This window comes from Pecten maximus, chromosome 13 (genome assembly GCF_902652985.1).
Source record: "Pecten maximus chromosome 13, xPecMax1.1, whole genome shotgun sequence".
In the NCBI taxonomy this organism is placed as follows: Eukaryota; Metazoa; Mollusca; class Bivalvia; order Pectinida; family Pectinidae; genus Pecten; species Pecten maximus.
The window spans coordinates 10112844-10127375 of NC_047027.1; the positions used below are offsets into that span (position 1 = coordinate 10112844).

The 14532-nt window shown below is 36.0% G+C and overlaps 1 protein-coding gene across 1 annotated transcript; it reads left to right on the plus strand.

Annotated features, from left to right (window-relative positions):
• Positions 1-10443: 10443 nt before the first annotated feature.
• LOC117341555 lies at positions 10444-11807 on the plus strand (the record flags this gene model as incomplete). Its single annotated transcript, XM_033903420.1, has 1 exon — positions 10444-11807. A coding segment is annotated over one exon (669 nt), but the record flags the coding sequence as incomplete, so codon positions are not given.
• Positions 11808-14532: the final 2725 nt, after the last annotated feature.

Here is a 14532-nt window from a genome sequence, read left to right on the forward strand (position 1 = left end):
CAATTAAATCTCTTTCATTTGATCATATATTAAGTGTAATTAATTGTTTTACACATACCTTGTATTACTGACTAGGATTGATGTTTAAACGGGAATGGACTACACATTCTTATCACATATTTGCATTACAAAAAACACAGAATTTTTGGGGAAAAAAGTTTGCAAGATTTTTTGAAGAGTCAGTCTGGTTAGTAGAGACAAAGTTTTTACTGTATTTGACATATTAGCTTAAGTCATGAAAATGTGAAAGTAAAAAAAAAACCTTTGCTTATTGAAGATCAGAGAAATGTCAACAACAAATTTAAAAAGAATGGAATTGGGTTTTTCTCAGTCAGTTCTAATGGCCTGTGTAAACACATTATGAAGATATAAAATAAAATAAAAATAAGTTCATTTTACACAATTAACGGCCTCGATTGTCTATCTTTTTAAATCAAATTCATCTGTGTATAGTTTTTTTTTTTTTTTTTTTGTGGGGTTTTGTTTTATAAATCCTTGCAACAACTTTTTAAGTCATGTAGATATATAAAAGCATATGATTCTTGACAACTTGACTACAGTAAGAATTTAGAGTTCAAAATCCATTGCGCTCCACATCATATTGTTTGTTGACATGTTCCTGTGACATTTTCACAATTATTACATTATTTTATTAGAACACTGTGTTATATATTTCTTGAATCCACTCGAATATAGAAATATTTCCTTCATTTCCCAAATCTGTAATTGAAATAATTGTAGAATATACATGCATGTGTTTGCAGTAACAAGAAAATATTTTTTAAACATTCATATTAACATATCTGGTGTATCAATCCAAAAATACTTGTTGACATATACTGCATTACTTTTGGTCTGATTTCAATACACAGAATGTCATATTTTATTAATCAATAGATCTGGCAACCTCACCTTCAAACAGGTCAAAGACCTTTGATGAGACTAATTAATGAGTATTCAGAGTTTCCTCTTGCCCCACCACCGGAAGTTAGACACTGACAAGCTCTTATACAGTTGTTGACTTTAGTTTAGGAACATATTCTCAAATGACAGATGATCATATGCTAAATTAAGGGTTTGATTTTCACTAACTTGAAGAGTTGTGCCCCTTTGTTTTCTTTCCTATACATCTTATGCTAGCAGATTGCCATTCATATTTGTTTCCAATTGTTCTACACCTCATTATATACATCTGATGATATTTGAAAGTATGTGAAAAATGGAATAGGTTATTGTATTGAGTCACATTGACTTCATTTCTCCAATTCATCCAGTTCAAGAAATCTGGAAGTTACAAAAGAGGTGAAACTTCACAAATCCATTTTAGTTTCCATGAAGGTAAGATTTTAACATTTTATTGTTATGGTTGTTTTACTTTCCATTGTTGGGGGCAGAGGACATATTCATATAAATCAGATATATAACCCCTATATAACAAGGTTTACACTTGATTATTTGAATACTTAAAATTAGTTTCCTTTCTTTTGATAATATCTCTGTGGTTATAGTCTCTCACATGAGTCTTTACATTTCCTTCTATTGAATATCTTCAAAAGTTTCTTCTCATTTCTTTCTGTTTCCAGTTTCCTTTTGGTTAAAAAATGTCATATTTAGTGGCTTATGAGAATTGGTTGATTTTCAGAATTTGCTTTTTGTTTTGCAATACATGTACATCAATATTTTGCATGTGGCTCTGTAACATATATATAGAAATGCTCTGCTTCTTCCTTTTTAACAATAATTTTAATGAAATCTTTAGTTTGGTTAAAACTTCCTATAATGTTGTTGAACATTTTGAACTGACGAATCTGTCAGATCAGCACATATTCAGAACAGTAGTCCAAAATAACATCCCTGTTCAATTGTTTTTCTTCTGTATGGCTAATTTGATGATCTTTTCAAACTTGGTCTTGGGCATTATTTGGCTGGTCTGATTGTTGTTTAAGAATCTTGAAGCACTATGCTGGCTCCCAAGGAGGAGGCTAGGGGTGGGACACAAAAGGACAATTCAACAATTTAAATGCACATGTAAGCATTCTGTAGTGATGGTCCCATATCTTGAATGCTACTACGTTTGTTTGAATAAATGACCTTTACCTTCATTAAAGACCACTGGAGCCGGACTTGCAAAAACCTTGAAAATCTTCAACTGAATAAGATACCTGGTATTGAGCCTGTACTATGCTGGAGAAATAATACAATTTTTTTTTAACAACGAGCAACAGTGACGTACATTCAAGGTCACAGCAGTCAAACATGTTTAAATGTTTACTGTAAACCTTTTTTGATCAATATCATAAAGAGGTCCAGAGAAGAAGATGACTAATGCAGGCCCATATGGCCTCTTGTTTGGTTGCTGCACAATGCCTTAAGTACTCTTTCAGACTCGGATGTCAAAGGTCAATGTCACTATTTCTGTCAAATGAAAACCATTTGGTTGGAATAATACATGTACATGTGTTTGAAAGACAAATGTTAAAGATAATGTAAGTATAGATAGAACAATAGTGCACATATCAATCAAAGACCATGCTTTCCCTAGATGAAAAAGTATTAGAACCCAGTGCAACTGTTTTTTTTTATATTCGTTAGGTGGATGGATACGGCAACATTTTAAATACTTTGATATATAAATACTTATTACCGGTTAGCTTGTAATTAATTAAATAAGTATTTATATAATAATCCGAATGTTTATGTTAATGACCGTAGCGACTAAACAACAACTGTTCTGAATACATAATGACAAAATTAGATGATCTGACCACACGGGGGCATTGTACGATGCTTACTTGACGAAATATACGCATTTTAATTTCAATCCAAACCGCCTCACAGCTTCAGGTCGCCATCTTTGCTCAAATCAAAGCATCTGTGCGTTTGAAAGAGTCAGTACTGCAAAGCTTCTAAACGATCTTGTGATGCAAATTTTAAGATTATAATAGAAACGAAATATGGATTTTAAATAATTTGATTTCAATTACTTATGCTTTAGGTTAGCAAATCGTAGCAATTATTTACAATGAAAATTTAATGTTGCACTAAATGCTGATCACAATATTTTTATTTAGACATTTTTTATTTCTTTCACTTCATTTCATTTTAAGTGTTAATTTAGATTTCCCAATAAATTCGCGGGAAATGAATTTGATGACGTAACCGGAAGCCCACATGCTATTAGAACGTGACCCGGAAACATGCATGACGATAATAAAAACAGATCATTGAACGTTAGATCTATACCGGATTATTTTCTCATTTTTTGAGACACCAATGTGCTAAAATACAACGGAAGGTAACACTGATTTTGTCAATTGCTATCGTATCAAGTAAAATGAACAGTTATTGCGAAAATAGCAGTATTTGCATCACCTAGTTTGGCTAGACCTACTTTCGTTTTACAGTTTACAGATATGATCATGTAAATAATTCATCTTCTCAACTATAGTCATCTAATTACTTATCCGCTGAATTTTTCTATTAAGAATATTTGTACTTCTCATGTACAGTGCATCTTTCTTTACAATTGACTGGTCTGCAGGTCTGATCTGACTACCAATACCATCAGCTGACCCTGACCACAAGGTCACGTTACTATCGTATTCCTTTGTAAACACTTCATAATAAATGTCTGTATCAACGGCAGATTCATCTGTATTACTACAATTTCTACATACTGGCAGAGACGTGTATATGATATACACGTCTCTGCTTCTGGGACGTTGTGACTCCACCCCTGTGTATTGACTTCATACTTCTGTTTACCCACAGGGAAATGAGAATTAGTTACAGTCTACATGTATTTTGAGACGTTTTGGCGGGCTAGATTAAAATTTGGCAAAAATGAGTAAATGACATCCCCGGTGGTCATATATACAAATGTACGAGAATTTGAAGGGAGAAAACCCTATGACTGGAGCTCATACAATAGTAACATGTCTTTGTACTCTATGACTCATAACCTGTCACAGTTTTACTGGATATGAGTTACAGGGTAAACATACATTTACATGTATCAAGTGTGTCACATCTTATAACAGGAGAAAGAGAAAAGTAAGTAGCGAGACCAGGGTTCGAACCCAGGACCCTCCAAATTCTAGACGGACACTCTACCACTGAGCTACCTGGTCGCCGATGATCAACCCAGTCCAGTTCCGCAACATTCCTCCCTCCTTTTATCAAATCTTCACCCCAAAGACAACAGGTTCGGATATCCCATTGCTTTAGCATCCTCCCAAAGGATTTGCAAGCTCGCTAAATATGTAACAGGAGAAAGATAGTAGCCAGACAGGGGTTCGAACACGAAACCCTGCAAAGTCTAGACTTACACTTTACCACTGAGCTACCTGGTCACTGGTGCACTAATACATGTTTCAGGAGGCTGCGGTATGTTTGTGTTGTCTCCTTGTGGTATATATTACCGGTAATGTGGAAAACTTTAAAAAAAAAAAAAAAATAAGATTGTTCCAGCACTGGCAACCTATGTCTTTCCCTTGGTTGTCATTTAGATTAAGAAAATATTTATCAATTTAATCTCTTTCATTTGATCATATAAAAACAGAGAATATTTCCCCAAATATTAAGTGTATCGCTTTACACATACCTTGTATTACTGACCAGGATTGATGTTTAAACGGGAATGGACTACACATTCTTATCAAATATTTGCATTACCAAAAACACTGATTTTTTTGGAAAAAAAAGTATGCAAGATTTTTTTTAAGAGTCAGTCAGTGTGGTAGAGACAAAGTTTTTACTGTATTTGGCATATTAGCTTAAGTCATGAAAATGTGAAATTAAAAAAAAAAACTTTGGTTATTGAAGATCAGAGAAATGTCAACAACAAATTTAAAAAGAATGGAATTGGGTTTTTCTCATTCAGTTCTAATGGCCTGTGTAAACACATTATGAAGATGTAGAATTAAGTTCATATTACACAATTACCAGCTTCGATTGTCTATCTTTTAAAATTATGTTCATCTGTGTATAGTTTTTTTCTGTTTTTGTTATTTTTTTGTTGGGTTTTGTTTTGTTTTTGTTTTATAAATCCTTGCAACGACTTTTTAAGTCATGTAGATATATAAAAAAAAATATCATTCTTGACAACTTGACTACAGTAAGAGTTTAGCTTTCAAAATCCATTGTGCTCCACATCATATTGTTTGTTGACATGTTTCTGTGACATTTTTACAATTATTACATTACTTTATTAGAATACTGTGTTATATATTTCTTAATTCCACTCGAACATAGAAATATTTCCTTCATTTCCCAAATCTGTAATTGAAATGTGCAGTAATAAGAAATATTTTTTAAACATTCATATTAACATATTTGGTGTATCAATCTAAAAATACTTGTTGACATATACTGCATTACTTTTGGTCTGATTTCAATACACAGGATGTCAGATTTTATCAATCAATAGATCTGGCAACCTCACCTTCTAACAGGTCAAAGACCTTTGATGAGACTGATTAATGAGTATTCAGAGTTTCCTCTTGCCCCATCACCGGAAGTTAGACACTGACAAGCTCTCATACAGTTTTTGACTTTGGTTTAGGAACACATTTGCTTTTTATGTTAAATATGTCGATCAATCGGGTTGTCGATGCTTCAAATGTCGAGATAGACTGTTTATATCAATGTTTATCCTTCGTAAATGTAGATGTTCTCGGATTTACCGAAAGGGCTTTGTGTATGTCTAATCATGCATGGTCCGCCATGCTGCATTTCGATGTTGCTATTTTAAACTGTTGGCGTTATTATCTTTCCTTTCGCGGTAATCTAATTGCTAGGGATGTTTTATTCCTTATATTTTCAATATGCATATAGCTAAGCGGTGTGTGTTATACCGTATGTGAATTAATTATACTTGTACGGCATCGTGTGCCTATCGTCAGTGTCGTCCATTCGACACGCGGGCTATTTTATTCCATCAATTATATTTCAATAATGCGGTTGGGTCATGAGACAGCTTGTTTTAGTTATTCACTAAAAGCTGATATTGTTCTAGCATTTTACGACCAGCTTCAATTACTGTTTGTTATAGTATTTGGCTAGTTAGTGTCGCGCGAGTACGTTGTAGGCCCTCACATGGGCAATCGGTTATCTGTATATATATATAGGCCTAGATTTTCTATATGTTGATTGAGATATCTCATTATGGTAATTTGTATAATAAAGTTAGAATTCTAATAACACTTCAGGGCAGTTATATATAATTAGCTGCCAATATATATATAGTGGTGATGAGATGACAAACGTTCTTCCAATTTTCAGTACATTATTAATATTGATATATACATTGGGTATCATTGTGGTGGGAGTTACCTCCCTTTTTACGGTTGTTCACTATAATATGAATGTATTGGTAACTTTGTATTTGTATACATTTCAATCAATAGAAGGATTCTTGTTAGCATTTACATCTTTCAGTTATCATCTTGTGGAATAATAATTTATGTGGCCAACTGTTTGGTTAAGTTAATTTAAATTATCAGCGTAGATCTATCATCTGCATAATAATATTAACATTAATATTGGTTGTTTGAATTGTACAAGTCAGTATTTAAAATATTGTAATTCAATATTGAGTATGACTGATTTTCGAATGTTTGAGCAATTCAGGCCTTTCTTGTAAGGTTTAGTGAACCTTTATGATTATATATTTAAGCAAAATTCTCAATGCTTAGAGCTTTAAGCAGTGTTAAGTGTAAGGTTTGCTATAATTGTTAAAACAGTTTTTAACTATATAAGGTTATAATTATTAGGTTAACAGCCTGCAACAGATATTTAGACTTTCTTGTCAGCTTAGTATTATTGCCTGCAGGGAGTTTTCAGTGTCTTGTTTATTGGCGATGTGTTATGTATATCATATCAATATAATAACAGAGAGTTTGGTTTAAATTAATCGTGTTATTTCTGCTTTGAGATTCAAGCTAAATCCACAGCAGTCCCAAGGCAAAATCAAAGTCTGCGCATCATTCTTATGGCATCCGACAGAGGCCCCCTGTGGCGTCCGGATCAGGAACTGAGAGGAGCCAGGGTCGGGACAAGGAGGACCTATCTGAGGACCAGCTTGCTCGAGTGGTTGACTCGGTTTTTAACAGAATGACACCAAGGTTGGAGGAATTAATTTCTCCAGTCGTCAACACCTCTCCTTCAGGTGAGGCAATGGGGCAGCCCATTAATTTACAGGATTTTGACAGCTTTAATCAGGCACCTAATGCGGTAATGGGGATACAGGAGGAGTTGGGATCAAATGTTCCAGAATCCTTAAGGCAAAAGATTGTTAATGGGGAATATATTGACAGCTGTTAGCGAAGCCGGTCACCCATGAGCAGTCGGCTAAACTCACTGTCGTTGGGGGCGAGCTGCGCATGTCCGCTAAAACTCAATCCATCAAGATAATGGATATCGACAAGTGGACAGATGCCTTTTTGGTATTTATTAGTTTATATGGGGCTGCTCACCCCACTCAAATAGCAGGGATGTTAAAGTACATGCATACTGTTAGGCTTGGGTCCCGTAGGACATCTGGTTTAGGCTGGAAGCATTACGATGAACAGTTTCGCTTAAGGAAAGCTAGAAATCCTTCTGCCTCATGGGGGGTGGTGGACCAGGAGTTCTGGCTCCTTTACCTATACATTAACCACCAGCCACAACAGGTGGCGTCAGTTGTGGCGTCACCTGCCTTAAAGTGCTATAATTTTAACTATAGCAATAACTGCAGTAAGAACCCATGTCCTTACATGCATAAATGTTTACGTTGTAGTGGCAATCACCCTTCCATGAATTGTTACCGTGCCATGTACACTAATAACTCTAATTTTAGAACTGGAGGGTTCCGGAATGGCGGTCGGTTCCGGGTCCGGTCAGCCACACGCTTTACACGTGGAGCAACTAGAACTGCAGACGCGAGCTTCTAGTCCTATTGTAGTTGAAGCCTTAGTGAAGTGTATTCAGCACTATCCAATACAGGATGTTAGCAATGAATTGGTTGATGGTTTCATTCATGGTTTTCGTCTTAAATATGATGGACCTCGTTTAGCTACCAATTGTAAAAATTTAGTATCAATTAAGGATAATGAAAGCGAGGCTTTGGTCAAAGTTTTTAAGGAGATTGCATTAGGTAGAATTGCTGGCCCTTTCCAAGACAGACCATTGGCTAATCTTCGGGTCTCTCCTATTGGGTTAGTACCCAGAAAGGATGGTAGTTGGAGATTAATTCATCATTTATCTTTTCCAGAAGGTTCTAGTGTAAATGATTTTATAGACCCATCTGCCTGCTCAGTACAGTATTCATCGTTAGATGAGGCTATTGATATGATAAGTAAATTAGGTAGAGGTGCTTACCTAGCAAAAATGGATATAAAATCGGCGTTCAGGCTATTGCCGGTCAACCCAGCTGATTTTGAACTTCTTGGTTTTCAGTTGAAGGGTTCATTTTTTGTTGATAAATGTCTGCCTATGGGTTGCTCTTACTCATGTGCCTTATTTGAGAAATTTGCCACCTTTTTGGAATGGCTAGTCAAGTATCGGTCCAAACTAGAATCTGTTGTACATTATTTAGATGATTTTTTGTTTGGTGGGGCTAAGGATAATAACGATTGTACCAAGCTAATGCAGGAATTTTCAGGTATTGCTTATGAGTTGGGGGTTCCTTTAGCAGAGGAAAAAACCGTTGGTCCCTCCCACATTCTGACTTTTCTTGGCTATGAACTGAATACCCTAGAATTGACCATTCGGATTCCAGTGCAGAAATTAGAGGAACTTAAATTCTTGCTCATGGGGCTACTTGGTTTGGGGAAAACAACCTTAAAACACCTTCAGTCAGTTGTAGGAGTCTTGAATTTCTTTTCCAGAGCCATCCCCTCAGCCCGAGCGTTCAATAGGCGTTTTTATGATGCTATGGCTGGTGCTTCAAAGCCAAGTCATCACATAAGGTTATCTCAGGGTATTAAGGATGACATCAGAGTCTGGCTAACATTTCTAGAATTTTTCAATGGTTGTTCCTACTTCCCAGATTCTTTCTGGTTAAGTGATTCCCATCTCCAGTTGTATACAGACAGCGCAGGTCAGTCAAACTTGGGCTGTGGGGCTGTTTTGCAGGCACATTGGGCCTTTTTCCAATGGCCTAAAGCTTGGGGTAACTCAGATGTTATGAGGGACTTGACCTTTTTAGAACTAGTTCCTGTACTTTTGGCAATGATGCTATGGGGCCCTCAGTTGAAAAACAGGAAAATTGTCTTAAACATCGATAATCAGTCCTTGGTCACAGTTCTCAATAAAAAGTCTTCCAAATCAAAGAGGGTCATGGAATTGGTTCGTCCGCTCGTGTTGCATGCCATGATGTATAATATTCAGTTTAAGGCTATTCATATTCAGGGTATTCATAACAGTATAGCGGATTCTATATCTCGTCTGCAGTGGGCTCGGTTCCGTCAGTTAGCGCCATAGACAGATCCAAAACCAGCAGACATTCCAGCATCATTCCAAATGTTGATCTCCAAACTGAGGCTGAGAAATTGATTGCATCATCTGTTTCTGGGAATACAGCGAAATCTTATTCCGCTAGTGTAAATGTTTTTGAATCCTTTCGGTCACAATATGGAATTGTTAAGTCTTGGCCTCCTCCCTTGCAAGATATTATAAAATTTATATCGTATCTGTCGGCCGAGGGTTATACTTCCAGTACAGCAAAATCTTATCTCTCGGGTGTAGCCTTTAAGAGCAAATTATTAGGCAAGGTTGATAACACTCAGGCGTTTATTGTAAAAAAGATGTTAGCGGGAATGCAGAAATTATCGAAGCGTGTCGATGCACGTTTACCAATCACCCCGGAATTGTTACTGAAACTTCTTCAGGCCCTGACAATTGTTTGTCGTTCAAAATATGAGCACATACTTTTCTCTGCTGTATTTGCTGTCGCATATTTCGGTTTTTTCAGAGTTGGGGAATTGGTAGTTGACAAACAGGGAGTAGCCTCCCATACATTGTCTGTTAATAACGTGGTCCTTACTACGTCAAGTGTACAATTATCATTGTCTAGTTCCAAGACTAGGTAAAGGGGTAACTATTTGTCTGCCGGCAACCAGGCCCCCTGTTTGTCCAGTTTTGTTGGTACAGCAGTTTCTGTCCGTACGGCTAAATAAGCCAGGTCCATTCTTTTGTCATTATGGGGGTTTGCCTGTAACAAAATATCAGTTCAATACCATGTTGAAAAAATCCCTCATTGCAGCTGGAGTACCTACAGGACGTTATAAATCACACTCTTTTAGAATAGGTGCTGCTACTAAGGCCTCTGCTGTGGGTATGTCTGATGTCAAAGTCAAGGAATTGGGTAGATGGGAATCGCGTGCCTTTAAGACGTATATTCGAGTAACTACTTCCGAACTATGTTGAGTCTTGTTGTTTAATACGCCTGGGTATTAAGCATGACCATTTTTGGCATTGCTGATTAACCACTTTCATGTTACATTAATCGTTTTGTTTACTGCTGGCGTACAACTGATTGCCAGTTTAAGTCTTTCAGACATCCGAAATCGCATATGGATTGTTGGGTCTTCCTTGGTAAAGAGGGCCTTTCTTCATGCAAGGAGGTCTTTTGAGGGGAGCCAGCTCGGTCTAAGCCGCTATCATGCTAGTGTTTGGTGGCAGGGAAAAGGTGGACTACGTTGGAGGGAATTGGAGCCTTTTATTAGACACCTTTTAACCGTGGAGGACATTCCCCAAATTCTGGTGATTCATTGTGGGGGCAATGATATTGGTCAATGTGTGAGCTGTGGTCTCCGTCACGCTATTGTAAAAACTCTGCATAAATTAATGCAATTGTTGCCCGACACCATTTTTGTGTGGTCACAGATTTTGCCTCGATTAGAGTGGCGAAATGAAATTGTACATGAGGCTGTTGAGAGGGTGAGACCTAGGGTAAATAGTAAAGTGGCCAGTTATTTAACTGGTTTGGGTGGCAAATATATTACTTATCCCGAACTACAGGACTGTAATCCTGAATTTTTTGTAGACAAAGTCCATTTGTCCAATTTAGGCAATGACATTTTCCTGTACCATGTACAGCAAGATCTCTGTGGTATACTTGCAAATTGTTGATATTGAGTTGACATAGTTAGCTACTTTGTCTCTTTGGGTTAATACCAATAACTAAGAGGCCTTAGTCCTTAAGGGTGGCGTTTATTTGGCTATGGCTCGGCTGCATATGATACCTAGGGCTACCACTGGGTTGCTTGTCCTCTCAGTAGTACAGGGTGTCGGTTGCTTATCTATTGCAATTTCAATTTAATTTTGCGGTATGGTGGCGGTGGCAATGCCTTCCATCTTTCAGCGGGCGGCATTGCCATGTGGCGGTCTTTTGAGGCAACACCAGTACCGCTTTGGTGCAATATTTACTATATTGACAAGTTGTCATTTAATGAAAAAATTATTTTGAACTTACCTTCTGAAGTTACAAATTGTATTTTGCAATTTTATAGCATAATTGATTTTTAAGAGTACAGCTGTTCCCAGTGTACCCTTGAATTTTCAAATTAATTCTTATTGGACCAATTAAATTCTAGTCAAGTAATTGGTTAAAGTGAAAAATTGAGGTGTTCAGCTGTTCCCAGTGTTCACCTAATTTTTATCCATATTGCAGTTTTTAAGAAACATTTTGCACAAGTTATTTTCAATTTATCTCGTTTCTGGTTTGCCCAATGACTCTACTTTAGAGTCGGTAACCACATCTTTTGAAGCCGTGGCCATATAATCGCCAAACCTTTTCAAAAAATAAAATGTCACTTGAATTTGAATTTGGTGTTTGTATTGTGTCTTTGATATTAAAATTTAATGCTAAAAATTAAATTGATTTATCTAAGCACAGTTTATGATATAACTATCAACTATCTATAATTTTAACTTAGACTGAAAGAGTTCTCTCCCCTACATAAGAGCACATGTCAGAGTTACTTCCCCTGAATCGCTATCATTCTATCGTGGGATCTAGGGTAAGCATGTTTACATCTGCTCAAAACAATTTTAATTACGATTTTTGTTAGAAAATATTTGCTTTTTACCCTCCCACCCACTCCTTATCAAATGCAAATGCATTTGGACTTTGTTTTTGCTGTATCTTTTTGTATATTTCAGTTCTTGCAGTTGGAGTGAGGATTTCGAGTTGGCTCATTGGTTAACCTCTACATGTAGGGCAAAGAGTGAGTCAAAAACTTCGTCACGGTCTTCTAAGTTTCCAGGTGTGGTTGGCGGTCTTTTGAGGCAACACCAGTACCGCTTTGGTGCAATATTTACTATATTGACAAGTTGTCATTTAATGAAAAAATTATTTTGAACTTACCTTCTGAAGTTACAAATTGTATTTTGCAATTTTATAGCATAATTGAGTCTTAAGAGTACAGCTGTTCCCAGTGTACCCTTGAATTTTCAAATTTGGACCAATTAAATTCTAGTCAAGTAATTGGTTAAAGTGAAAAATTGAGGTGTTCACCTGTTCCCACTGTTCACCTAATTGTTATCCATATTGCAGTTTTAAGAAAAATTTTCCACAAGTTATTTTCAATTTATCTCAGTTCTGGTTTGCCCAATGACTCTAGTTTAGGGTCGGTAACCACATCTTTTGAAGCCGTGGCCATATAATCGCCAAACCTTTTCAAAAAATAAAATGTCACTTGAATTTGAATTTGGTGTTTGTATTGTGTCTTTGATAAATTGTATGTAAAAGGATCTGATTATTTACTACAGAGCAGGAATTAAGCTTTCAACATCCAATGCACTCCAGATCCAGGTTTGTTGACATTTTTTTTGTGACAATTAATACATATATTTTTTAGAATACCGTGTTATATCTCTTAAATAAACTCAAACAAAGCATTTCCTTCAATTCTGAAATCTGCAATGAAAATAATTACAGAACATATAGGAGTTTACTTTAATAATACGAAAACAATTTTGTTAAAAATTATATTAACATGGGTGGATCAATCCAAACGTACTGCAAATTTCATCAGATTGTATCATTAGATCTGGCAATCTCACCTTCTAACAGGTCAAAGACCCTTGATGAGACTATGAGTAGCCAGAGTTTCCTCTAGCCCAAACACCGGAAGCTAGACACAGGAACATATTCTCAAAAGACAATCATCACATATTAAATTCCGGACTGGATTTCCACTAACTTGAAGAGTTGTGTCCCTTTATTTTCTTTCCTATATACATCTTATACTAGCTTTTCCAGCAGTTTACCATCTATTTTTTCCCTATTGTTCTGCACCTCATAATTAATATACATCTGAAGATACATATATGTACATGTACATATGTATCTAAAAGTGTTCGAAAAATGGAGTTGGTTATTTTGTTTAGTCTCATTGACTTCATTTCTCAAACTTACAGAAGATTCAAAACTTTACAAAGTCATTTCTGTTTCCATGTTTTAATTATGGTTGTTTTACTTTCCATTTTGGGGATAGGGGACTTATTCATATCAATCAGCTATAACTTTTATATAGTAAGGTTCCTACTTGAAGGGGAAGGGATGGGACCAAAGGGGGATTCTTCCATTCAAATGAACACTTTGTAGTTATGGTCCCAAATCATGAGATGTCGTCTCTGTCTGTCCGTCTATTTTCAACTCAATCACATGCCGGAAAGTCTACCAAGTTTTTTTTTGAATGAATGACCTTTGCCTTCATTAAAGGGCACAGGGGCCAGACATGCAAAAATTTGAAAATCTTCTACTCAATAACCCAAAGGCCAATTATAAGAGACCTGATATTGGGCCTGTAGTATTTATATATATCTGCTGTGGTAAAATGATACAAAGTTTGTTAAAATGAATGACCTTGACATACATTCACAGTCACAGGAGTCAAACACGCTGAAATATTGAAAGACTTTTTTTTCTCAATAGCCAAGAGGTCCAGAGAAGCAGGTCATTGATACAGGTGCATAGGGCATCTTGTTTGGTTGCTGCACAATAACTTAATTACTCTTTCAGGTCTGCAGGTCAATGGTCAATGTCATTATTTCTATAAATTGAAAATCAGTTGAAGTACAATATATTATGAATTCATCTGAGCTGATTATGCTTATTAGAAGTTATCAAGTTCTACCTTGTGCCTGCTTTCAAGGATAACTTATAAGGGCCCGATGGTCAAGATCACTGCTACTAAAGAATGTATTTGCTTGAAAGTCAAAGGTCAAAGACTATGTTACTATAAATAGATTTAAAAAAAAAATCATGCACATCACTTTTTTGTTGGATTCTATGCACTCAGACTTTGTCCAGTGCTTTATCGCAGAAAGACTTTATTTTCCCCGAATAAAAAACTATCTTACACAGATTGTGTTATTCTTCAATGAACACAGATGATATATACAGTAGTTTTTTTAAAATATATAAATACTTATTACCGGTTAGCTTGTTAAATAATTAAATAAGTATTTATATAATAATCCGAATTTTTATGTTAATGACCGTAGCGACTAAACAACAACTGTTCTGAATACATAATGACAAAA